Source organism: Tachyglossus aculeatus, chromosome 1 (genome assembly GCF_015852505.1).
Source record: "Tachyglossus aculeatus isolate mTacAcu1 chromosome 1, mTacAcu1.pri, whole genome shotgun sequence".
Lineage (NCBI taxonomy): Eukaryota > Metazoa > Chordata > Mammalia > Monotremata > Tachyglossidae > Tachyglossus > Tachyglossus aculeatus.
In genome coordinates this window covers 40,361,482-40,385,835 of record NC_052066.1, presented here as the reverse complement: position 1 = coordinate 40,385,835, position 24,354 = coordinate 40,361,482, and the positions used below count along the sequence as shown (strand labels likewise).

The window sequence follows — 24,354 nt, the reverse complement described above, 5'->3', positions numbered from 1 at the left end:
AAGCCGCTTTTAGTGCTCGCAGCCCACAGAGACCACCACGCATGAACAAATGCACCAAGTCCTGCCCAGCAGCTCGCCCCGCTACGTGTGAGGATGGAACCAGCCCTGTGGACTGGAGCTCAGCTCAGCCTCGCTTATCACTTATGCAAGATTTCAGGAAACATCATTCTAGATCAGTGGATTAAAAAAAATGTTCCAAGGTGTCGCAGTAATCCATTTGTTGCCTAAAGGGCCTGAAAGGATTCACAACTTTGAATCTCTGTGCAATGCAGTTGTCTGTTTACTGACTACGGTCATTTAAAAACCAGAGCCAGAGAAATTTTTTGCTTTGTCTTGTTTTAGGTATCTTTGGTTAGAGGACACTGGCAACATCTCCTTCTCCTCCACCTCCAGGGCTGCTGCCCCCTTTTTTTAATGGTATTTGTTATGCACTTACTATGTGTCAAACATAGTTCCAAGTGGTGGGGATAGATAGAAGTTAATTGGGGTCGAACACATTTCCCGTCCCGCATGGGGCTCATGGTCTAAGTAGGAGAAACAACAGGTATTTAATCTCCATTTTACAGTTAAGAAACCGAAGCACAGGAAGGTGAAGTGACTTGCTCAAGGTCACACAGCAGAGAAGTGGTGGAGCTGGGATTAGAACCCAGGTCCTCTGCTTTCCACTAGGCCACGCTGCTTAGCTTGTTCTCAGTGAGATGGTATTTAATCTCCATTTTTCAGTTGAAGAAACCAAAGCACAGGAAGGTGAAGTGACTTGCTCAAGGTCACACAGCAGAGAAGTGGTGGAGCTGGGATTAGAACCCAGGTCCTCTGCTTTCCACTAGGCCACGCTGCTTAGCTTGTTCTCAGTGAGATGGGTGGGCGGGGGGAGCTGGCTGGACCAGAAGCTTCTCTCTCCTGGTGTCCAATCAATCAATCAATCACATTTATTCAGCGCTTACTGTGTGCAGAGCACTGTACTAAGCGTTTGGGAAGTACAAGTTGGCAACGTATAGAGACAGTCCCTACCCAACAGTGGGCTCACAGTCTAAAAGGGGGAGAGCCCGTGTCCAAGCTCGTGCACCGCTCCCCACCAGGAAAGAAGTGATCCAAAGTAACAATTTTGGATCATCTGAGGATGGAGCAGAATAAATGAGATCCTCGGTGCCATTTTTGAGGCACATTAGCAAATCTGTAACCAGGAACATTGTTCTGCCATCCAAACACTCTTTCCCTTTGTATGGCCAGCGAAGTTTTCTAAAAAGCGATTGGGAGAGAAGTACACGTACTTTTGCCATTTGCATACTAGACTCTCTCATCATATCCCGACTGGATGACTGCATTAGCCTCCTTTCTGATCTCCCATCCTCCGGTCTCTCCCCACTGCAGTCTATACTTCACTCTGCTGCCCGGATTATCTTTCTACAGAAACACTCTGGGCATGTCACCCCCCATCCTCAAAAATCTCCAGTGGTTATCAACCTTCAAATCAAGCAAAAACTCCTCACTCTCGGCCTCAAGGCTCTCCATCACCTCACACCTCACCTCCCTTCTCTCCTCCAGCCCAGCCTGCACCCTCTGCTCCTCTGCTGCTAACCTCCTCACTGTGCCTCGTTCTCACCTGTCCCGCCGTTGACCCCTGGTTCACATCCTACCTCTGGCCTGGAATGCCCTTCCTCCTCACATCTGCCAAACTAGCTCTCTTCCCCCTTTCATAGCCCTACTGAGAGTTCACCTCCTCCAGGAGGCCTTCCCAAACTGAGCCTCCCTTTTCCTCTGCTCTTCCTCCCCTCTGCCATCACCCCTACTCCCTCCCCCTTCCCTGCCCTACAGCATATGTGTATATTTGTACATATTTATTATTCTATTTTGTTAATGATGTGTATATATAATTCTGTTTATCTATTTTGATGCTACTGGTGCCTGTCTACTTGTTTCGTTGTCTGTCTCCCCCTTCTAGACTGTGAACCCGTTGTTCGGTAGGTATTGTCTCTATCTGTTGCCGAATTGTACTTTCCAAGCGCTTAGTACAGTGCTCTGTAAGCACTCAGTAAATACAGTTGAATGAATGAATGACTATTGGAAGGAATATGTGGCGATGTGATAGAGAAAACCCAATACTACCAAGGGATAAAGCTATGATAAACTCTGTGACTGCAATAGCCAGCAGCCCACCTTCCCTTTTCCTTCATCTGCTCATTCCTCTCTACTCAAACTACTGTCACCTTGCTCCAAGCTTTTGTTCTATCACAGCCTTCTCACTAGGCTCACTGATCCCCCCCCCCATCATCAATCATCATCAATCATCAATCATATTTATTGAGCGCTTACTGTGTGCAGAGCACTGTACTAAGCGCTTGGGAAGTACAAGTTGGCAACATATAGAGACAGTCCCTACCCAACAGTGGGCTCACAGTCTAAAAGGGGGAGACAGAGAACAAAACCAAACATACTAACAAAATAAAATAAATCGAATAGATATGTATATCTCCTCCATCCAGCCTCTCCCTCCCCCCGCCAGTCTCTACCACACACCACTGCACGTGTCTTCATCTTCTTGAGGCATCGCTTATCTCATCTCCTCAAACCCTCCAGTGATTTCCATTTCTCACGTCAAGCAAAAACTCCTCACAGTCGACATCAAGGGTCTCCATAAACTCTCCCTATTTTGTATATTGGGTCATGCCACCTGTGCCTCTCGGTTCATTCCCTTCGACCCTCCCAACCTAACCTTCCAGCTGTTCCTCGTTCTCGGCTTTCCCGCCCCCGTCCCCTTGCTCCTCTATCACCAGCCTGGAACTCTTTCATTATTGAGCAGCAATTGTAGTATGAAAAATGTAGGGACTGTCACTGAAGCTCTTCCGATAAATTAGAAGAATTTCCTGAAGGAGAACATGAGTCTCTATAGCAGCTTCCAGGTTCTTTTAATGTGGCTTCAAACAGAGCTGTGTTTAACAAATTAAACAAAACTACTCCAATTTCATTACCCTGCTTTTGACTCCTTTGATGACGGGAAGGAATCGGATAGTGCTCTACCAGTTCTGCCATATCTGTCTTTAAAGTAGTTACCCATTTTTCTGTATTATTTAAAAGGTATGTCAAATAGAATCCATGTGGTAATTGTTAGTCTCTGGAGTAAACTGAGTCTCCTTTTGATTTTTTAAAAGGTCATTCTAATTCACATTTCTTTTTCCTAAGTTGACGTATATACATCAAACACAAACTTCGATTCCAAATTCCAATTTCTTTCCACCTTGGTTCGTGCTTAAATTACTGTATAAGAAATTATTATATAAGAAGTTAGGTAAATTCAGTTCTGTGTCAGTTCTTAAAAGTGGTTTAAAGGCATCTTGCGAGGTCGGCTCTTCTGATCTTTTGTCTTCATGCAAGGGGCTTATTTTGAGGTGTGGAAGTGAAGCGGAGGAAGGCCAGTGAGGGGGTGGAAACAGAAGGAGAAGAAAGGAAAAGAGGAGGAAAGTTGAGACCACGGCTCCTTTGCCAGTCACTTTCAAGTGCAGTGAGGTGGTAGTAGACTCCCGATGCATTGTCAGCACCTCCCTCTGCTACAAGAAGCAGCCTTGCCTAGGGGCTAGAGTACCGGCTGGGGAGTCAGAAGGACCTTGGTTCTAATCCTGAGTCGGCACTCGTCTGCTACGTGACCTTGGGCAAGTCACTTAACTTCTTTGTGCCTCAGCTAACTCATCTGTGAAATGGGGTTTGAGACTGGGAGCCCTATGTGGGATAGAGACTGTGTCCAGCCTGATTATCTCATATTTACCCCTGCGCTCAGTACAGTACCTGGCACATAGAAAGCACTTAACAAATACCACAATTACTATTATTATTCCCCTTGAATGTCGGGCTGGGCCAGAGGCTGCTCTCGTGATGTCTCCCGGCACCAAAGGCAGTGAGCCGTCCCCTTTCCCGCCTCTCCCCCCATCCCGTGGTAGATTCCCTGCCAGCTGGTGCTCATTCATTCATTCAATCGTATTTATTGAGCGCTCACTGTGTGCAGAGCACTGTACTAAGTGCTTGGGATGGACAAGTTGGCAACATATAGATGCGGTCCCTACCCAATAAGGGGCTCACAGTCTAGAAGGGAGAGACAGACAGCAAAACATGTGGACAGGTGTCAAGTCATCAGAACAAATAGAATTAAAGCTAAGTGCACATCATTAACAAAATAAATAGAATAGTAAATATGTACAAGTAAAATGAGTAATAAATCTGTACAGACATATATATAGGTGCTGTGGGCCGGGGGGATGGGGAGGAGGAGAGGAAAAAGGGGGCTCAGTCTTGTATTTACCCCAGCACTTACTACAGTGCCTGGCACATAGAAAGTGCTTAACAAATACCACAATTACTATTATTTTTCCCCTCGAGGCCAGCTGCTGAGCTGGCCACCACTGGGATGTCAGGCTGGGCCGGAGGCTGTTCTCGTGACGTCTCCCGGCGCCAAAGGCAGTGAGCAATCCCCTTTCCTGCCTCTCCCCCGACCCCGTGGTAGACTCCCCGCCAGCTGGTGCTCCAGGGAGGGGAGCAACCTCCAGGTCAGTGGCCACATCTTGGCAGCCGGGGGCATCGGGATTCTGCCTCCGTCCCCTTTCCGGCTCCCAGGGGTGGGCGGGGAGGTACAGTTCTGCCCCAGAACCCGTGAGGGTGAAACAACTTACACTGATCCGGCTACAAGTCTGGGGCTTTTCTCTCCACGCATGAGGAGAGTCATCAAAGGCTGAGTGACCCATCGACAGGGAACAAAATTATATCAAGCCTGATAATTATTGCTGTCCGCTATCATATTGTTTGCTGTATCATAGCACCAGTCATTCATGCTTTGCGAATTAGAAACATTTTTAGGGTTTTTTTGCGGGGCGGGGGGGCAGGCGGGGGTAGGTATTTAAGTGCTTACTATGTGCCGGGCACTGTACTGAGCCCTGGGATAGATACAAGCTAATCAGGTTGAGCTCAGTCCCTGTCCTACGTGGGGTTCAAAGTCTTAATCCCCATTTTACCGATGAGGTAGCTGAGACACAGAGAAGTTAAGTGACATGCTCAAGGTCACACAGCAGACAAGTGTTGCAGATGGGATTGGAACCCAGGCCTCTGCTGTTTCCACTGGACCTCGCTGCTTCTCTAACCTTACTCGTATCATATATATATATATATATTTATATGTGTATATATGTGTGTATATATATGTGTATGTATGTGTGTATATATATGTGTGTGTGTGTGTGTGTGTATGTATATATATATATATATATACATACACACACACACACACACAAATGCCTATGTAGATATCAGTCTGTAGGGGTCTTTGACATATACCACATCAGTGGTAAGAACCAGCTACGTCTTTGGAGGTATGTGATGCTCGGAGCTTGAGATCAGTTTGCCAGGCCCAAACAGGAGTGTTGTCAGACTGCTGTTCCCTAATTTTGTTCTAGCCAGAACACACTGACAGCACACACGGAAGTAGAACTGAGTGTGTAGGTAGCCCAAGATGAGTGACCCAAAATTAGAAATATATTTAAAAGCAATATCGTTCTGTGATCAAATAGCATAAATTTGAACCAATAATCGAATGTTTCTATTCAATTTTAATGCATCAATACTTAATTTTTAAAATGTGATCTTTCACATTTTATTCAGCAGAAAAGCATCTATTGCTATAAGACTAGAAATCTATCATCTGTGCTAAGTTGCATTGAGCTCTAATTCTAATTTCTCGGTTCATGTAGGTTGAGAAGGAAGAGAAGGGAAGTGTTTAGCTTGATTGCACACTAAGAAATCCCAGCATCCATCTTCGATAGTTCTGTCACAAAAGACACTTAATGAAGGGTGTTACCACGGGGGTTAGCTGGAACTTACTACCTCTTTCCTAACGGAAAGACTATCTGGAAACAAAATTTTTGAAACTCACCAACCTGACTTGAGCTATGGAGCTTTATAATGATCACTCCCTCAAGGACTATCCATTTGTAACCTGAAAAGAATTCAGTGAACTTTCAAAGGGTCCCGAGTTGTTCAAAACATGTAGCTGGTCCCAAATTAACATTTTTCTTTAAGTGTCTCACAAAGTCAGAATTTACTGGAATGTTTGATTTCACTGAATTCATGTTGAAATCAAACTTAAAGTCCATGTAGACACTTTCAGAATTTGAGCCTCACAGTAAAAGTCGTACTATTTCGTACCTGCAAAAAAGGCTTTGAATAATAAATAGAATTAAGGCACTGATTTACAGTTGGGTTTGTAGTTACCTTGGTTTTGGTCAGAGGTTCGTGGCTTGTTTACGTTCGACTGCCTTGAGCTTGCGTATTTTAGGTTCAAGACAAGCCCACTAGGTGTCATCAAATACTAAATAAAGTATATCATTTCTTCATAGTAAACTTGGAGATTTCAAAAAAAATTAGGAACAGATAGAAACCAGGAATTGTGATTTAACAAAACTACATTTTTGTAAAATCCCAAGGGGTGTTTACCTATTTCTGTTTATTCCTTGTCTATCATAAACAGGAATCAAATTTCTGATTAAAAACAATTTCTTACTAAAAAATGTTAAAATTCTCTAATAAAAGAACAGATTTGGAGGTTATATCTTATAATGAACTTGACCCACCTCCACATCAAACAGAAACTCTGTATATAGACTTGGAGGCGCCCAATCAGCTCAACCCCTCATATCTTACCTTGCTGATCTCCTACTACAACCCAGCCTGCACACTTCTCTCTTCTAACATCAACCTGTGCTCTCTACCTCAGTCTTGTCTATCCCACCACCGATCCCTTGCCCATTTCCTCTCTCCGGCCTTGAACTCCTTCCTGCTTAATTTTCCCCTTCATGCCCTCCCTTCTCTGTTACCTATGCACTTGGATTTGTAGTCCTTATGCTCTCAAGACTTCCCCCTACCCCCAGCCCCACCGTTCTTATGTTTATATCCTTAAATTCTACCATTTCCCCATTTTATACTTTAATGCTGTCCCCGCCTGTGACGGTAAGCTCCTTGTGGGCAGGGATCGTGTCTACCGACTCGATTGTATTGTATTTACCCAAGCGCTTAGTACAGTGCTCTGCACACAGTAAGCACTCGATAAATGCCATTAGTTGATCGCTTCTAATAGCCAAATAGCTCCAAATTTCAAAGATCTACTTTTCCGTGGCCCATGTTAGAGATATGCTAAGGCAAGGAGGCTATCACTCATTTCTGATATATGTAGAAAAGCATCCTGGATCTCAATTCCAGAAATATTGCTGATTGTGCATGGTTGTCGTGGAGGTTATGGGAATAGTGACACTATGTTTGTGTAGAACTTTTGCACTAATAGTTTAGGCCAAGCATATGGCTCTTCAGTCAATCAAAAATGATGTTTAATTCATTCAATCATATTTTTGACCCCGAACTGAGGGCAGGGCACTGTAGTCAGTGCTTGGGAGAGTACAACCGAATTATTAGACATGCTTTCCGTCCCCCAAGGAGTTTGCAATCTGGCAATAATAAAATAATGTACAGATAGGAAGGATAAGAGTACTGTAGGAGTAATAGTATTTAATAAGTGCTTACTTTGTGGAAAACATTAAACTCTGGGAAAGAATACAAAGATGAGAATCAGACATGGTCCCAAACCCCTACGATGTGTAAACTACCTGAGTGTCTCTGGGGATTGTATTTGCTTGAGTGCTTTGGAAGCAGTGTGACCTAGTGGTTAGAGCTCGGGCCAGGGAGTCAGAAGGACCTGTGTTCTAATCCTGGCTCCGCCACTTGTCTGCTCTGTGACCTTGGTCAAGTCACTTCGTTTCTCTGGGCCTCAGTTACCTCGTCTGTAAAACCGGGATTAAAACTGTGAGCCCCATGGGGGACAGGGACTGTGTCCAACCCGATTAGCTCGTATCTGCCCCAGCGCTTAGAACAGAGCCTGACATGTGGTAAGTGCTTAAAAAATACCATAGTAGTTATTATTATTAGGTGTTGGAGTAGCATCATCATCATCAATCGTATTTATTGAGCGCTTACTATGTGCAGAGCACTGTACTAAGCGCTTGGGAAGTACAAATTGGCAACATATAGAGACAGTCCCTACCCAACAGTGGGCTCACAGTCTAAAAGGGGGAGACAGAGAACAAAACCAAACATACTGACAAAATAAAATAAATAGAATAGATATGTACAAATAAAATAAATAAATAAATGGAGTAATAAATATGTACAAACATATATACATATATACAGGTGCTGTGGGGAAAAGAGAAAGTAATTGATCATAGCCTCCTACAGGAGTTGTGGTTTCAGAGGACTTTGAAGATGGTGAGAGCTCTGCCCTGCTGGGTATAGAGAGGGAGAAATTCCGGACAGTATGGAGAACCTGAGCAAGGGGTTGGCATTGGGAGACAGAAGAACGGGGAACAATGAGCAGGTTAGCGTGAGGAAGAGTGATGAGGACACACTGTGGGAAAATGGTATTTACGAGCTGGAGAGGGGGGAAGACTAGAGTCAGAAAGATCATGATACAGTGGTCGTGCTCCCCTCCAGAAGCAGGAGAGGAAAGCAGACTGGATTTTGCCAGACTGCCTATGGGGCTTGAAAGGGAAGGAAGAATCAAGCAAAGTGTCATGGTTGCCAGCTGCAGAGATGGTGCCGTTGTCAGCTGTGATGGGAGAGTGATGTGGAGGGGAGGGTTTGCGGGGGGAAGACAAGTTCAGTTTGGGGCCTGTGGTTCTTTGAGGTGCTGGCGGGGCATCTATGTTGAGAAGTCCTGGAGATGGAGGGGTGGCAGAAAAGGAGAGGGGTTGAGGCCAGCAAGATCGATTTGGGGGTTATCCACATGGTCATGGTAGTTGAAGCCTTTGCAGTGGCAGATTATGAGTTCTCCAAGGAAGTGAGTGTAAACTGAGGAGAGAGGGGTACCCAGAACAGCCTTAAGGGACACCCAAAGTTAGCAAGGAAGAGAAAGAGCCAGCAAAAGAGATGGAGGAAGACCAGCAGAGAGAGATGGCAGGATCCAGGAGGGAACTGCCAGTAAAACCAAGGTTAGGCAGCATTTCCGAGAGACGAGAGTAGACTATTTTGTCTAAGGCAGTGGAGAGGTCAAGGAGGAATGGGACAAAGTAGTGTCTGTACCATTTGGCAAAAAATAAGTCATTGGTGACCACTCCATCCATCCTTGGACAGAATGGGCTCGGTGGAGTGGGTGACAACCGAGTTATTAGTGGGTTGGCAAGGGATTTGGAGGAGTGAAAGTGGAGACAGTGGGGATATACACTCTGTTTTAGGAATCTGTGCCAGGGATGGGAGGGTGAAGATGGGGCAATTCCTGGATGGTGCAGTGGGCTCCAGAACAGGGCTGGTTTTTTTTGTTTTTGTTTTAAGGATTGGAATGGTGTAGACATGTTTGATGTCAGAGGGTAAGGAACTGACAGAGAGGGAGGGGTTAAATACCTCTCAGAGAGGGAAGAAGGTTGGGCATGTGTTTTTAGACTCTCGGGACTGGGGTCAGGCACGGGTCGAGTGGTAGATTTTGAAAGCAGGCAGGCGGCCTCTTGAGCTGGATGTGCAGGTGTGAGCTCACGCCTGATGATTTCAATTTTGTAAAGGTTTTCTGAGGTGTTTTGTCCCGATGCTGCTCTGTTCTAGTCCATCGAACTTAAGGCCTGTGGTTTGGACCCAAGCCCTTAAGGTGTGGTTTCTCTACTCATTGTGTGGGTATCCTACTATTATTCATATCCCAATTAGTGAAGTAGTATTGAGCTTTGATACTGGCATCCGGACTGTATTCCAGTACCTTGTTTGTGTGTTATGCGTTTTCTTTTTGTTTTGTGACCGTCTTTTGTGACCGTTTGGTGTTAAATAGGGTACGTGGGGGTGTCGATGAAAGGTGTTATTCAAGAAACCCAATAGGCAGTCTGCAGGAGGTCCTGACCTCAGACTCTAAAGAAAGTTAGATGTTGTAGAACTCTGTAAACCTTCAATATTTCTGCACACTTGGTGCCATGCTGTGACCACCTTTTAGTCAGACTCCCAAGGACCAGGCCGACCTTTCTCTCTGATTTTTCTCTCTTTGGTTATCAGTTCTTGATTGAACAAGGAACTGCCTACATAGCAGTGGTCGGTGCTGTTAAAAATATTTTCAAATATGTACACTCTTCCTGGTGCAAGTTGGTACATAGCATCTAACTTCATGCTTTTCTTTGCAGAACCATTTGTAATGATCTGCATGTTCATTCATTCATTCAGTCGTATTTATTGAGTGCTTACCCAACAGTGGGCTCACAGTCTAGAAATGGAGATGGGGTCAGGAAAGTGTTTTTTGGTTTTTTGTTTTAGGATTGGGTATATCTGAGCATGTTTAAAAGCACTGGGGAAGGAGCCATTGGAAATCAATCAATCAATTGTATTTATTGAGCGCTTACTGTGTGCATAGCACTGTACTAAGCGCTTGGAAAGTACAAGTTGGCAACATATAGAGACAGTCCCTACCCATCATCAATCATCAATCGTATTTATTGAGCGCTTACTATGTGCAGAGCACTGTACTAAGTGCTTGGGAAGTGCAAATTGGCAACATATAGAGACAGTCCCTACCCAACAGTGGGCTCACAGTCTAAAACGGGGAGACAGAGAACAAAACCAAACATACTAACAAAATAAAATAAATAGAATAGATATGTACAAGTAAAATAAATCAATAAATAAATAGAGTAATAAATATGTACAAACATATATACATATATACAGGTGCTGTGGGGAAGGGAAGGAGGTAAATGGGGGGGATGGAGGGGGGGCGAGGGGAGAGGAAGGAAGGGGCTCAGTCTGGGAAGGCCTCATGGAATAGGTGAGCTCTCAGTAGGGCCTTGAAGGGAGGAAGAGAGCTAGCTTGGCAGATGGGCAGAGGGAGGCCATTCCAAGCCCGGGGGATGACGTGGGCCGGGGGTCGATGGCGGGACAGGCGAGAACGAGGTACGGTGAGGAGATTAGCGACAGAGGAGCGGAGGGTGCGGGCTGGGCTGTAGAAGGAGAGAAGGGAGGTGAGGTAGGAGGGGGCAAGGTGATGGAGAGCCTTGAAGCCCAGGGTGAGGAGTTTCTGCCTGATGCGCAGATTGATTGGTAGCCAGTGGAGATTTTTGAGGATGGGAGTAATATGCCCAGAGCGTTTCTGGACAAAGATAATCCGGGCAGCAGCATGAAGTATGGATTGAAGTGGAGAGAGACACGAGGATGGGAGATCAGAGAGAAACAGTGGGCTCACGGTCTAAAAGAATCGAATGGGAGGGATTAAGGGAAGGGGCGAGTATTTTAATAAGGTTCGAAGGGATGGGTCAGAAGCACAGATAGAGGGGATAGATTTTGAGAGGAGGCAAGAGATCTCTCCTTGAGTTACTACAGGATGTGGGTAGAGATGGGTGGGGAGGGAATTGGAGAGGAGCAGGGTAGATTTTAGGGAGCTCACGCCTGATGGTTTCAATTGTGTTGAAATATGTGGCCAGATCATTAAAAGAAAAAGATGATGGGGGTGGAGGGAAAGGAGGTTTGAGGGGGGAGATGAGCCCCCCAACTTTCTCTCTTCTTCCCCCCACCCCCCGGGGAGAGCAGCTGAAAAGACATTGACATTTGGGTTGAACCAGGTTTCATTAATAGCAAGGAGGAGCAAAGACTGTTGAAGGGTGAAGGGAAACTTCCCCATGAAGGAGGGGGGATTCCACGGACCACCCTCGGCTGAGTCTGGGGGCGGGGGATAGCGCCAGGGGTAAGCAGTTCTGATGCTGCTCCGAGTTTTATGTTATTTGGAAAGCTCGTTCTAATTCCAGCTCAGATCTCTTATGTCTACAAGCCTGGCAAGAAGGAAGAGTTCAGTTATCACTCACGTTGCAGGCTGGGTTATATGGTGCACCAGATAGCTTCTCCTATGCATCCCTCTGTTCATTCCTGCCATCCTGAGCCCTTTTCTTCATAAAGCTTGGTCACACCTGCTCTATAGCTGCTCAGTGATTTTTTTTTAAGATAGTGTCAATAAATGTTCTTTAATGTTCCTTCATCCGCTCATTCCTCTCTACTCAAACTACTGTCACCTTGCTCCAAGCTTTTGAGAAGCAGCGTGGCTCAGTGGAAAGAGCACGTGCTTGGGAGTCAGAGGCCATGGGTTCAATTCCCGGCTCCGCCAATTGTCAACTGTGTGACTTTGGGCAAGTCATTTAACTTGTGTGCCTCAGTTACCTCATCTGTAAAAATGGGGATTAAGACTCTGAGCCCCACTTGGGACAACCTGATCACCTTGTATCCTCCCCAGCACTTACAACAGTGCTCTACACATAGTAAGCACTTAACAAATGCCATCATTATTATTATTACTTAATAGCTCATCCAGAGGCGTTCTGGCTAGTACGAACTTGCCAGTAGGTGATATCAGTGAGATGCTGTAATATAGTACAGTGCCTGGCACATAGTACGCGCTTAACAAATGTCATTATTATTATTATATGTGGCTCAGAAGGTACACACAGCTCCACTTCACTGGCTCTATGGGTTGCGGTGAAAAACTAGGGGATCGAAATGTAGTCCTGTGGGAGGTGGAGAAGCCCAGCTCCGTCCCATCAACTGGCCCCTCCCTCGGCTGCCTCTGACTCACAGTCACTCCAAAACCCCTGCTTACCATTCTGGTTAAAATCCTGGGGGTTTTTTTGTTGGTTTTTTGTTGGTTTTTTAATCTGTGACTCAACTACAGTATGTTTTGGTTTGTGGCTCTTTTCTTTACGAGTTTTGATCACTCCTGCCTTAATAGATTTCACAAGCAGATTCCTTGCCACCTGAAGGTAGTGACTGTGGGCATTTCAAACATTTCTGTAGTGTCCAGGTTGTGAGGAAAGGCCTGGGCAAACATCTAGCAGTTCAGTTCCCTCCAGGCTTGAAGGTCTGGACATTCTGAGTTACGATAAACAGCGATTACAGTATTTCTAAATTTTCTGTACTTCAGCTTTACTTCGCATCAGCTTGACTTAATGACACTTGATCCAGGGACCCCAGGTGGTGGGGTGGGGGGGGGAGGTGCTCATGGGAGCTGTACAGAATGGGTAAACTTCTTTAAAAGTCATAATGAGCAGGGGGGGAGGGCCAGAGAATCTCCTGTTCTCCTACTGGAGTCACCAGAGTGGGTCATCATGTCCTTTTTCTTCAGTCAGTGGTATTTATTGAGCATTCATTCATTCGATCATATTTATTGAGCGCTTACTGTGTGCAGAGCACTGTACTAAGGATTTGGGAAGTACAAGTTGCCAACATATAGAGGTGGTCCCTACCCAACAACGGGCTCACAGTCTACAAGGGGGAGACAACAAAACAAAACATGTGAACAGGTGCTTAGTCATCAGAATAAATAGAAGTAAAGCTAGATGCACATCATTAACAAAATAAAATAGAGTAGTAAATATGTATAAGTAAAATAGAGTAATAAATCTGTACAAACATATATACAGGTGCTGTGGGGAGGGGAAGGAGGTAGGGCGGGGGGATGGGGAGGGGGAGAGGAAGGAGGGGGCTCAGTCTGAACACTGAGTGCAGAGCACTGTAGTAAGTGCTTGGAAGAGTACAATAAAATAGAGTTGGTAGACACGACCTCTTGCCCACAGGAGTTTACAGGGTAGAGGGGGAGACATACATTAATATAAATAAATTATGGATCCATGGATATGTTTCAAACAAAAGTCAGATTCCCTTTTGTGGAATCTCTCCGACTCAACATTAATATTGGTGTATTGCTCATAATTGAATAAGAATACAATTCAGGGAAGTACAGGTTAAAAAAAATAGGCTATCTCCCTGCTTCAGGAATCAGTCCTCCATCTGTAACATTGTTATATTGACAGAATTGATTCTGACATACGAGTATGACTGAAGACCCAGTTTTTTGAGGGGCAAATTGTCAGAAGTCTGACAATTCTGAAAATTGTCTGCAACTTTGAAAATTTTAATAAGCGGAGACCCAGTGAGGTAAATAATAATAATAGTATTAACAAATACCATTATTATTATTATTTACCTCACTGGGTCTCCGCTTACTAGAATTTTCAACAAGACAATTTTCAGAATCATCATACTTCTGGCAATTGGTCCCTCAGAAAGCTGGGTCTTCAGTCAAAATCTTAATCATGTTTTGGCTCTTGGAAGATAAAAAGGTGCTAGGTAAACTGATACTTTAACATTTCCTCTGCAAAAGCCTATCGTCTTTTGCTTGTGACTGGCTAGCCTTGAGGGAGTATTGGCTGCTTATCAGGAGCTCTTCTGTTCTGCCTTTCCTCCCAAGTTGAGAGCCAGCCCTGGGGGACTTCAAAAAGGATTTGTAAGGTGGTTCAGTGGGTGGCAGACAGTGGTTCAGTGGGTGGCTGTCTCACTGACCTCCTTCCCCTCTTCCTCACATCATCCCCTTCCTGCCTTTCCTCCTCTGAGCTCTCCTAAGCTGGCTTTCTTCATTTCCATCTTCTGCTGCAGCTCCCTTGCTTATTGAGAAGAAGCATGGCCTAGTGGAGAGAGCGCAAGCCTGGGAGTCGGAAGGTCATGGGTTCTAATCCCGCCTCCCCCACATGTCTGCGTGACCCTGGGCAAGTCACTTTACTTCTGTGCCTCAGTTCCCTCATCTGTAGAATGAGGAATAAGACAGTGTGAGCCCTGGGTGGGACCGGAACTGTGTCCAACCCAGGTTTCTCCACCAGCACTTAGAACTTAGTGCCTAGCACATAGTAAGCACTTAACAAATACCAGTATCACTGTTGTAATTATGATTGTTGTTATTATTATTTTTGTTATTATTTGGCTTACCCACCACTACCACCACCGCGCTTCATCATGTATCACACCGTTTAGGGCAGTAATGAGCAATTACTTAGGCGGGAGGGCCACTTAGCATGTTGTAGAAATAATAATAATAATAATGATGGCATTTATTAAGCGCTTACTATGTGCAAAGCACTGTTCTAAGCGCTGGAAATGTTACAAGGTGATCAGGTTGTCCCACGTGGGGCTCACAGTCTTAATCCCCATTTTACAGATGAGGAAACTGAGGCCCAGAGAAGTTAAGTAACTTGCCCAAAGTCACACAGCTGACAACTGGCGGAGCCGGGATTTGAACCCATGACCTCTGACTCCAAAGCCCGTGCTCTTTCCACTGCGCCACACTGCTTCCCCAATGTAGAAAGCTACATTCATATATTTTTTCCAATAACTGTATTTATCAAAGAACTCTTCATGTGTACTTTCCGTACAAATTTACACTATCTGTAAAGATTAAAGCACTTAATGTTTATATGTACGTATTATAATAATAATAATGGCATTTATTAAGCACTTACTATGTGCAGAGCACTGTTCTAAGTGCTGGGGAGGTTACAAGGTGATCAGGTTGTCCCACAGGGGGCTCACAGTCTTAATCCTCATTTTACAGATGAGGTAACTAAGGCCCAGAGAAGTTAAGTGAGTTGCCCAAAGTCACACAGCTGAGAAGTGGCGGAGTGGGATTTGAACCCATGACCTCTGACTCCAAAGCCTGTGCTCTTTCCACTGCGCCACGCTGCTTCCCCAATGTAGAAAGCTACATTCCTATTTTTTTTCCAATAACTGTATTTATCAAAGAACTCTTCATGTGTACTTTCCGTACAAATTTACACTATCTGTAAAGATTAAAACACTTAATGTTTATATGTATGTATTATAATAATAATAATGGCATTTGTTAAGCGCTTACTATGTGCAAAGCACTGTTCTAAGCGCTGGGGAGGTTACAAGGTGATCAGGTTGTCCCACAGGGGGCTCACAGTCTTAATCCTCATTTTACAGATGAGGTAAATAAGGCCCAGAGAAGTTAAGTGACTTGCCCAAAGTCACACAGCTGACAAGTGGGGGAGTGGGATTTGAACCCATGACCTCTGACTCCAAAGCCTGGGCTCTTTCCACTGAGCCACACATATACATATGTATACACATATAAATGAGAAGTAGCTTGGCCTAGGTGGATAGACCGTGGACCTGGGTTCTAATCCTGGCTCCCCCATTTGCCTGCTGTGACCTTGGGCAAGTCACTTAACTTTTCTGTGCCTCACTTACCTCATCAGTAAAATGGGGGAATAAGACTGTGAGCCCCATGTAGGACATAGACTGTGTAGGATTAGCTTATATCTATCCCAGTGCTTAGTACAGTGGAAAGAGCACAGGCTTGGGAGTCAGAGGTTGTGGGCTCTAATCCCAGCTCCTTTACTTGTCAGCTGTGTGACTTTGGGCAAGTCACTTCACTTCTCTGTGCCTCAGTTACCTCATCTGTAAAATGGGGATTAAGACTGTGAGCCCCATGTGGGACCACCTGATCACCTTGTATCCCCCCCCAGCGCTTAGAATAGTGCTTTGCACATAGTAAGCACTTAACAAATGCCATCATTATTATCATTACAGTGCCTGGCACATAATTAGCACATAACAAATACGTATTTTTGCTAGGCACTTTGTGGGCTGAATAGAATCAATTGATCAGTCAGTTCTGGCTCCCAGACCATATTTGTCCAACCCGCCCTTAAACAGGACTTTTTTTTTTTTTAAGACTCAGGTCATAATAATAATGATGGCATTTGTTAAGCGCTTACTATGTGTAAAGCACTGTTCTAAGCGCTGGAGGGGATATAAGATGATCAGGTTGTCCCATGTGGGGCTCACAGTCAATCCCCATTTTACAGATGAGGTAACTGAGGCTCAGAGAAGTTAAGTGACTTGCCCAAGGTCACACAGCAGACATGTGGTGGAGTCGTGACTCGATCCCATGACCTCTGACTCCAAAGCCCGTGCTCTTTCCAGTGAGCCATGCTGCTTATCTCAAGGTCATGAAGTAATATTAAAGGGAGTGAACTGGTTTTCCACTAAAAATTCAATAATCCCTGATGGTCAGGATAGATACCTCACTTTCCTTAAGGAATGTTTTCAACAATTAGGCATCATTAGGCATATGTTTTGCATATTTGTGTGTTTGCCAGAAATCTGTTGAGTTGCTCTACACACAGTAAGCGTGCAATCAATACGATTGATTGATTAGGTTTGTGCAGCCTATTATATGGTTCTCTTTTTAATAATTGACATATACTTGTTAGGTATTGTCCCGTTTCTCTTGAGAGGCAAGAGATTTTCTCTTTTTAATGTAGAAAATTACTTTAAAATTGAATACAAACTAACTGTTAAATTCTACATTTTTGCAATATTTTAAAGGGTGAAGTTGAACAAATTGCTATGATGAAACCAAAAGGTCAGACTGAACATGACGAAGGTATGCTTGAATATTTAGAAGACATAATAGGTTCGGGACGTCTAAAAGACCCTATTCAAGTTTTGTGTCGAAGAGTTGAGATGCTAAATGAACAAAGAGGAGAAAAGGTAAATAAATTTGTGGACAGAGTCGGCCTTTTAGAGCCCCGATTATAAACACTGAAACTTAAAAATGCTCGAGACTGAAGTGTAAAATCACTTTTTATAATGCACATAGCATTTGTATTGTATTTTCCATCCGAAGTAGCAACTTCGAAAAGTGTTTTTCTTTTAAATTTAGTTAACATTTTTTCTCTTAATGGGGGGAATTAACAATTCAACATATATGATTAATTATTTTAATTTGTTTTAAAACCCTATTTTTCATAACTTTCCTTCTTTGTAGTTGAATAGAGTTAAAATGGTAGAGAAGGAAAAGGATTCTTTAGAGGGAGAAAAAAACAACGCCATTGAATTTCTTGCCTTGGAAAACGAAGTATTTAAGAAAAAGAATCACGTTTGCCAGTATTACGTGTAAGAAATCTTTTAATGAATTTTTACTGTAGTTGATTTGAATATTCACTAATTGTGTATCTGAGATGTTTCATGTTCCTCTGAAACAATTGGGAATCTGTTGTCTGGGCTTGAATAAAAAGTTTACCTTGAAATTGCAATTTAAGCCAGGTTTTGCGCACATGCAAGAGCAAGGTATGTGAATCTGCTGTTTGCCACTCTTTTGCCTTGGATTCTGCAGCCTTCCTCCTCTTGCTTAAACTATGAGTCCCCATGTGGGACAGAGATTATATTCGGCCCAATTAACTTGAATCGACCCCAGCACTTAGAACAGTGCTTGACGCACAGTAAGCACTTAACAAATACCACAAAAACAAAGAGAATATATGATAAACATAAACTTGCAGGTACGATGAAGACTGTAAATTCCTTGTGAGCAGGGATCATCGGTCTTTTTCTATTGTATTGTACTCTCCCAAGGACTCGGTACATTGCTCTGCCCAGAGTAAGCACTCAGTACATATGATTGGTTAAGAAAAGCAAATGGGGAGATTCATTATTTTTCCATTCTGAAAGCTCAGATTTTAGGGAGACTTCACTTAAAATTTTAGTACCTTTGGAATAGTGTGAAAAATGTTTAATTTTAAAGTCACAGATCTTTAAAGTTGTCAGTCACAAACCTTTAAAAGATCAATCAACTATTTATTGAGCACTTCCTGCGTGCAGAAAGCACTCTACTAAGCCCTCAGGGGAGTACAGTATAAAAGAATTGATAGTCACATTCCCGAGCTGAAGTCCCTCTAGACTATAAGCTCATTGTGGGCAGGGAATGTGTCTGTTGTTATATTATACTCTTTCAAGCGCTTAGTACAGTGCTCAATACATATTTATTGAGTGCACATAGGTAAGCACTCAATAAATATGATTGAACAAATGAATGAATATTGGACCTGTGTGAAAAGAGAATGTTCACAGTTATAACAGAGTACTTTAAGTTAAATTTCCATCATGACAAATAAGAGTCCTAAAATTGTAACATGTTGGCCTCTGGGGCATTTTGAGGTTGGGTTCCTAATATCAATGAAATAATTTTAACAAATTTGAGAGAGATGCATTTCTCAAACTAATACTTGTTTTCCTCCAGCTACGACCTGCAGAAACGAGTTACTGAACTGGAAACACAGAAGGAAAAGAGTAATGAAGATACGAAAGATATTACCGAGAGGAGTAATAAACTCTCTGTAGAAATGAAGGTTAAGAATAAATCTTTAAAAGATGTAGAAAAGTAAATATTTTTTTCCTACCATATTTCACATGAAACATATTCAACTTGGAAATGTTTAATTTAGTATCAGTGCTTTTACTGTATACCGTATTGCCAGAACAGTATAGGAAGTGAGTGAAAATTGTAAGAATTGGAAACTGTGTGGCTGAAATCTCTCTTTTCCTTCTAGTGCCAAAATAGTGTTTGAGGTAACTTTATTTCTTTGTTAGGAAGCTCAATAAAATTACAAAATTTATTGAGGAAAATAAAGAAAAATTTACTCAGCTGGACTTGCAGGATGTTCAAGCAAGAGAGAAATTGAAACATGCTAAAAATAAGACAAAAAAGCTTCAAAAGCAACTTCAAAAAGACAAAGAAAAGGTACAGTTAATAACATGTACTGCTTTCCTATATGATCTTGTGGTGTTGGTTAATCTTGAAGATAGTTCTTCCACATGTAGTGTCAGTTCTGAGACAAATTGATTTCTCTTATCTAAAATTCTGGTTTCATTTTTAGCCAGGATTTTGCTAGAAAGCCTCTATTGGTCTTCTTTCTCTCCCCTTTTGGGACTAAATGTAATAAATTCACTCATTTCTTCCTCATCCATGATTGATAATGCATTAGGATAGACAGGGTGATTTTTGATAACCTTTCAGTGTTTTGGGATTTGTGTTGTCTTCCACAAAAACACTTTTTCTTTTTTTGGTAATTTTTTTTTCCTATTTCCAGTAACTTTTAAATGCTTATATTTTGTCCCGAGGTTGAGGAATTGAAGACTGTACCTGGCAATAGTGAAAAAATTATTGCTGAAATGACAACCAGAAGCAATGTTCTTGAAAAGGAAAAAGAAAAAGAGGATGAAAAATTGAGGCAAATTATGGAGAGCCTCAAACTGGAAACTCAAGAACTGCAGAAAGAGAAAGAGGTATAGAACATCATTTTACTCAATCAATCAATCAATCGTATTTATTGAGCACTTACTGTGTGCAGAGCCTGTACTAAGTGCTTGGGAAGTACAAGCTGGCAACATAAGTGCTGGGGTAGATGCACAGTAATCAGATTGTCCCACGTGGCGCTCACAGTCTTCATCCCCATTTTACAGATGAGGTAACTGAGGCACAGAGAAATTAAGTGACTTGCCCAAGGTCACACAGCTGACAAGTGGCAGAGCCAGCATTAGAACCCACAACTTCTGACTCCCAAGCCCAAGCTCTTTCTACTGAGGGAACATGTCTGTCAGCTCTTATACTATCCCATTAGCTTAGTACCGTGTTCTGCATCAATAAATAACGTTGATTGATAATAAATAAGTGGTATTTATTGTTAGAGCTTCGGGAGAGTACAATCCCACAGAGTTGTCAGACAGGTTCCCTGCCCATGATGACCATACAGTCCAGAGGGGGAGATGGGTTGATTGATTGTAGTGATAGACTCCAAAATCTGGCTAAGCTTGTTTTATGTGCTTAAATATATAATAATTTTAGTAATAAGTCAGAAGTTAAAAAGAGTTGGACTAACAGTAGTCCTTTTTTGCAAATATCACTGCTTTTTTCTAATACATCAAGTCAATCAACACACCGACAACTGGCATGTTAGAAAATATATGAAAAGATAATCTTCATGGCATTCCAAACAAAACTCTGGGTACTGAGGCTGTTATGTAGTAGTAGCAGTAACGAAAGTCCTCATTAAATATTGGGTAGAATGTCCTAGGACTATTTCATTAGTGATCATCAGTGCCTTAGGTGAAAGAATTGGGAGTCAGCCGAATTTCAAGTGGTAGAAAATTGAGTGGGTTTGCTAACTCTTTGGAAGGCAGGAGAGAGATCGGAACAACTATGGAGCTCTGAGTGTGGGTTTGTAGAAATGAGCTTGATTCTGACAGGATGAAGGCACTCTCTGTTTGAACATCTCTCTCTGTCTCCCCTCTCACAGCTCAAAGCAACAGTGCATGGGTTCTTCTGCTGAGGAAGCACACTGTATAGGAGGCTTTCTGCAACCTTCCTTTCCCTGTAGATCCTAGGAATTACAGGGACCAATAGAGAAAACACATTGCACACAAGATGACTAGATTCAGAGGAGGTTTTTGTTACAGCAAGTTTTGAGATTTGATAAATTGTATCTGAAGCACAGGGCAAAAAGTTTTCAAATAATTTCATGTGATCTCTCCTGCATTGTGACGGCAGAGACTATTTAAAAATTTCACACCCCCATTTTGTGATGTGATTTCCATAAACTTTAGACCAAGTGCATTTTAGATGATGTCTGTTTTATGAGTAACTAGCTACTTCAGATTAAATGGATTCTATCCGTTTTGAACAGAGCCAAGAAAAAGAACTCATGGAATTCAGTAAAACAGTAAATGAAGCACGTTCCAAGATGGATGTAGCCCAGTCAGAACTTGATATCTATCTCAGTCGCCATAATACTGCTGTATCGCAGTTAAATAAGGCGAAAGAAACTCTGGCTACAACTTCTGAGACCCTGAAAGAAAGGAAAGTTGCCATCGGAGAGCTAGAAACCAAACTACCTTCAAGTGAACAGGAGCTAAAAGAGGTAAAATCTGATTTCGTACGAGGCGGGCGGCTGCCAACCTTGCATTTTGAGTGTGATAGCGGAGCGTCGAGGGAAGAAGCGAGAGGAGGGGTAGGAAAAAAGTACTTACCTTGTCTCCTCTACCGTCACCTTCTTCCTGGTGCACACCCAGCACTGGGGCTGGGCAGAAGAAGTCCCCTTCATATCTCCTTGCCTCACCTCCACCTGGTCTGCCCAGGCAGCCACAAGGAATCCACCAGGGTTGGCATTCCAGAGCCACTGAGTTGGGAATTCATTCATTCATTGATTCAATCGTATTTATGGAGCGCTTACTGGGGAATCCCACCTGGTCACCCACGGTGAACCGCGACGTTCAGGCTAGGATCTACCCGCCACAGATACTGCTTGCCGCAGTGCAGTGAAGTCTAGTGAGAGTTTAGCCATTTGAATGCCCACCTCCGGTGGCTTGAGAGTTCCACAGGAAGGACAGCTCCTCCTGGGAATTCAGGGTAGAGACGACAGGAGTCTCTCACACCCAGCTAGCCCAGGTGTCCAGTGAGGACAGGAAAAGCAGGAGTGGCCTTCTCTTCTTCCCCTTCCTGCTGTCAGCAGGCCAGAGGTGGAGCCGACATCCTGGCCGCCCTTCTGCTCCCTTTCCAGTCCCATGAAGAACCGCCAAGCCCTGGCTCAAAATCTTGGGGCGGCCAAAGGACCTCTTGCCCTGTGGAGTTGATGTCTGTGGTTTCCACGTCTTTATGGAAAACCTATCCAGACTTTTCTGTATTAATTTGTATTTCCAAAAACACTTTTTCATCAAGCAAGCTCTAAACAGTGAGGATGCTCGCTGTTATTAATACTACATGTATTTCAGCACATTAAATAAAATTGTATTGTTTACCATGACAGGACTGCGACCATAGTAAAGGAAGTGTTTTGAAGACTTAGAGAATGTGGAACAAAACATACTCTACTCTTGGAATTTAGAACATAAGAATGAACCCTACAAAGCAAAACGAAGTACAAAAGTGTTTGGAGGATTGTTCCATGTTTCCACCAATTAAAATTTTTTCATCTGAGCTAAGTTATTTAGAGAGTTTTTTTTTTTTTTTTCCAGAGAAGCTTTCAGTGATGGACTACCACTTATGGACTTTATTTCCATAAAACTCACTGTTGGGTAGGGACTGTCTCTATAGGTTGCCAACTTGTACTTCCCAAGCGCTTAGTGCAGTGCTCTGCACGCAGTAAGCGCTCAATAAATATGATTGATTTATTGATTGTTTGATTGAATCCTGAATCAATTCAGCTTTTAAATAATTTGCTTCACAAGGCATTTAAACTTTTAGACTCTTCCTGTTAGATAATGGCTGGAAACTCCCTCCTCTTTTCAGTTTTTACATGTGCATTTTCACATACTCCTTCAGCTCTCTCCTTAAAAAGGAACGAGCATGTTGCTAAAAGCATTGGTACATATCTAGATAAACAGCCTGTACCCTGACAGGTTGCTGGAAGCAGCTCATGAAATGGTAAAATACTTTTGTAAAAAAGTAAATCTATACTGTTTTTCATTAAAGTACTGTTATAACATATAACATTCAGATTATTCATAAATGTTAAAATTGGCCCTGGCGCTGATGTTTTTCACCATTCATAGCAGATCAGTTTTACATTTTAATATTCAATTTTTGAGATTTTCAGTCTTCATGAGGGTTAAAACTTTTTTTTAGAAAGAAAATAAACTTGAGAAGGTTGCAAAAGAAGAAATGGGCATCAAAAATGTGGTTCGAGAGGCTCTCCAGAAGGTTGAAGAAGCAAAGAGTTCTTTAGCAATAAATCGTAGTCGCGGAAAAGTTCTTGACGCATTGATTCAGCAGAAAAAATCCGGAAAGATTCCTGGAATATACGGAAGACTGGTAATTTTTAAATATTAAAAAATTTAATGTTTAAATATTAATTTTTAACCTCACCATTCCTCAAAAAAAAAACAACACTCCAGTGGCTACCCATTTCCCTCCACCTCAAGCAAAAATTCCTGAACAGACGCCAGTGTTCTCTGCAAACTCTCTCCTTCATACACATCTGTTCTCTTCTCCTGCTATTCCTCAGCTTGAGCTCTGTGCAAGCTCTCCTCTCTCCCTAGCTCCTTTTCCTCTAATCCCTTGCTTTACCTGACTCTAACTCCCCTCTTCAAATCCAGGAGACATGGTTTTCCCCATTTTCAGGGCCTTCCTGAAATCCCATCTCCAAGAAGCATTCCCCATTTCATTTCCTTGATCCCAAATCTTGTCACCCCAATAGCCACTCTTTGCCCTTACGTACATGCATATTTATTCATCTTTCCATCTGCAAACTATTATCAATTGTGTCTTTGTATCTTTGTACCTCCTCCTACAGTTTGTAAATGGTGTGTGTCTGTGCCTCTATTAAATCATAAGCTACTTGAGGGCAGAGATTCCCAACTGTTTATTTAGAGTGCTTTGCACGTAGTAGATGTTGACCAAGTAATGGTGATAATGATGGTATTTAAGTGCTTACTGTGTGCCAAGCACTGTTCTAAGCACTGGAGCACTCTACTGCTTTTAAATATTTTTGAATAAAATTTGAGGGTTTCTCTTTTAAACTCACATTTATTTTACAAATAAATATTTAAACTACACGCTGTTATAGCCTGGTAAATGGCCAAGTGGGAAAGAGTACTGGGCTGGGAGTCACGAAACTAGGGTTCTAACTCTGGCTCCACCATTTGCCTGCTGTGTGACCTTGGTGAAGTCACTTAATTTCTCTGAGTCGGTTT

The 24,354-nt window shown here is 42.9% G+C and overlaps 1 protein-coding gene across 1 annotated transcript in view; it reads left to right on the top strand.

Annotated features, from left to right (window-relative positions):
• The window catches only part of SMC4 (structural maintenance of chromosomes 4), a 77,725-nt gene that overhangs the window by 20,329 nt on the left and 33,042 nt on the right, over positions 1 to 24,354 (top strand). Inside the window, exons 7-13 of the mRNA XM_038747939.1 lie at positions 17,215 to 17,379; positions 17,657 to 17,784; positions 18,908 to 19,048; positions 19,258 to 19,408; positions 19,789 to 19,953; positions 21,351 to 21,584; positions 23,288 to 23,473. Coding sequence (XP_038603867.1) covers positions 17,215 to 17,379; positions 17,657 to 17,784; positions 18,908 to 19,048; positions 19,258 to 19,408; positions 19,789 to 19,953; positions 21,351 to 21,584; positions 23,288 to 23,473 — 1,170 coding nt within the window. The remainder of the gene's footprint in view (positions 1 to 17,214; positions 17,380 to 17,656; positions 17,785 to 18,907; positions 19,049 to 19,257; positions 19,409 to 19,788; positions 19,954 to 21,350; positions 21,585 to 23,287; positions 23,474 to 24,354) is intronic.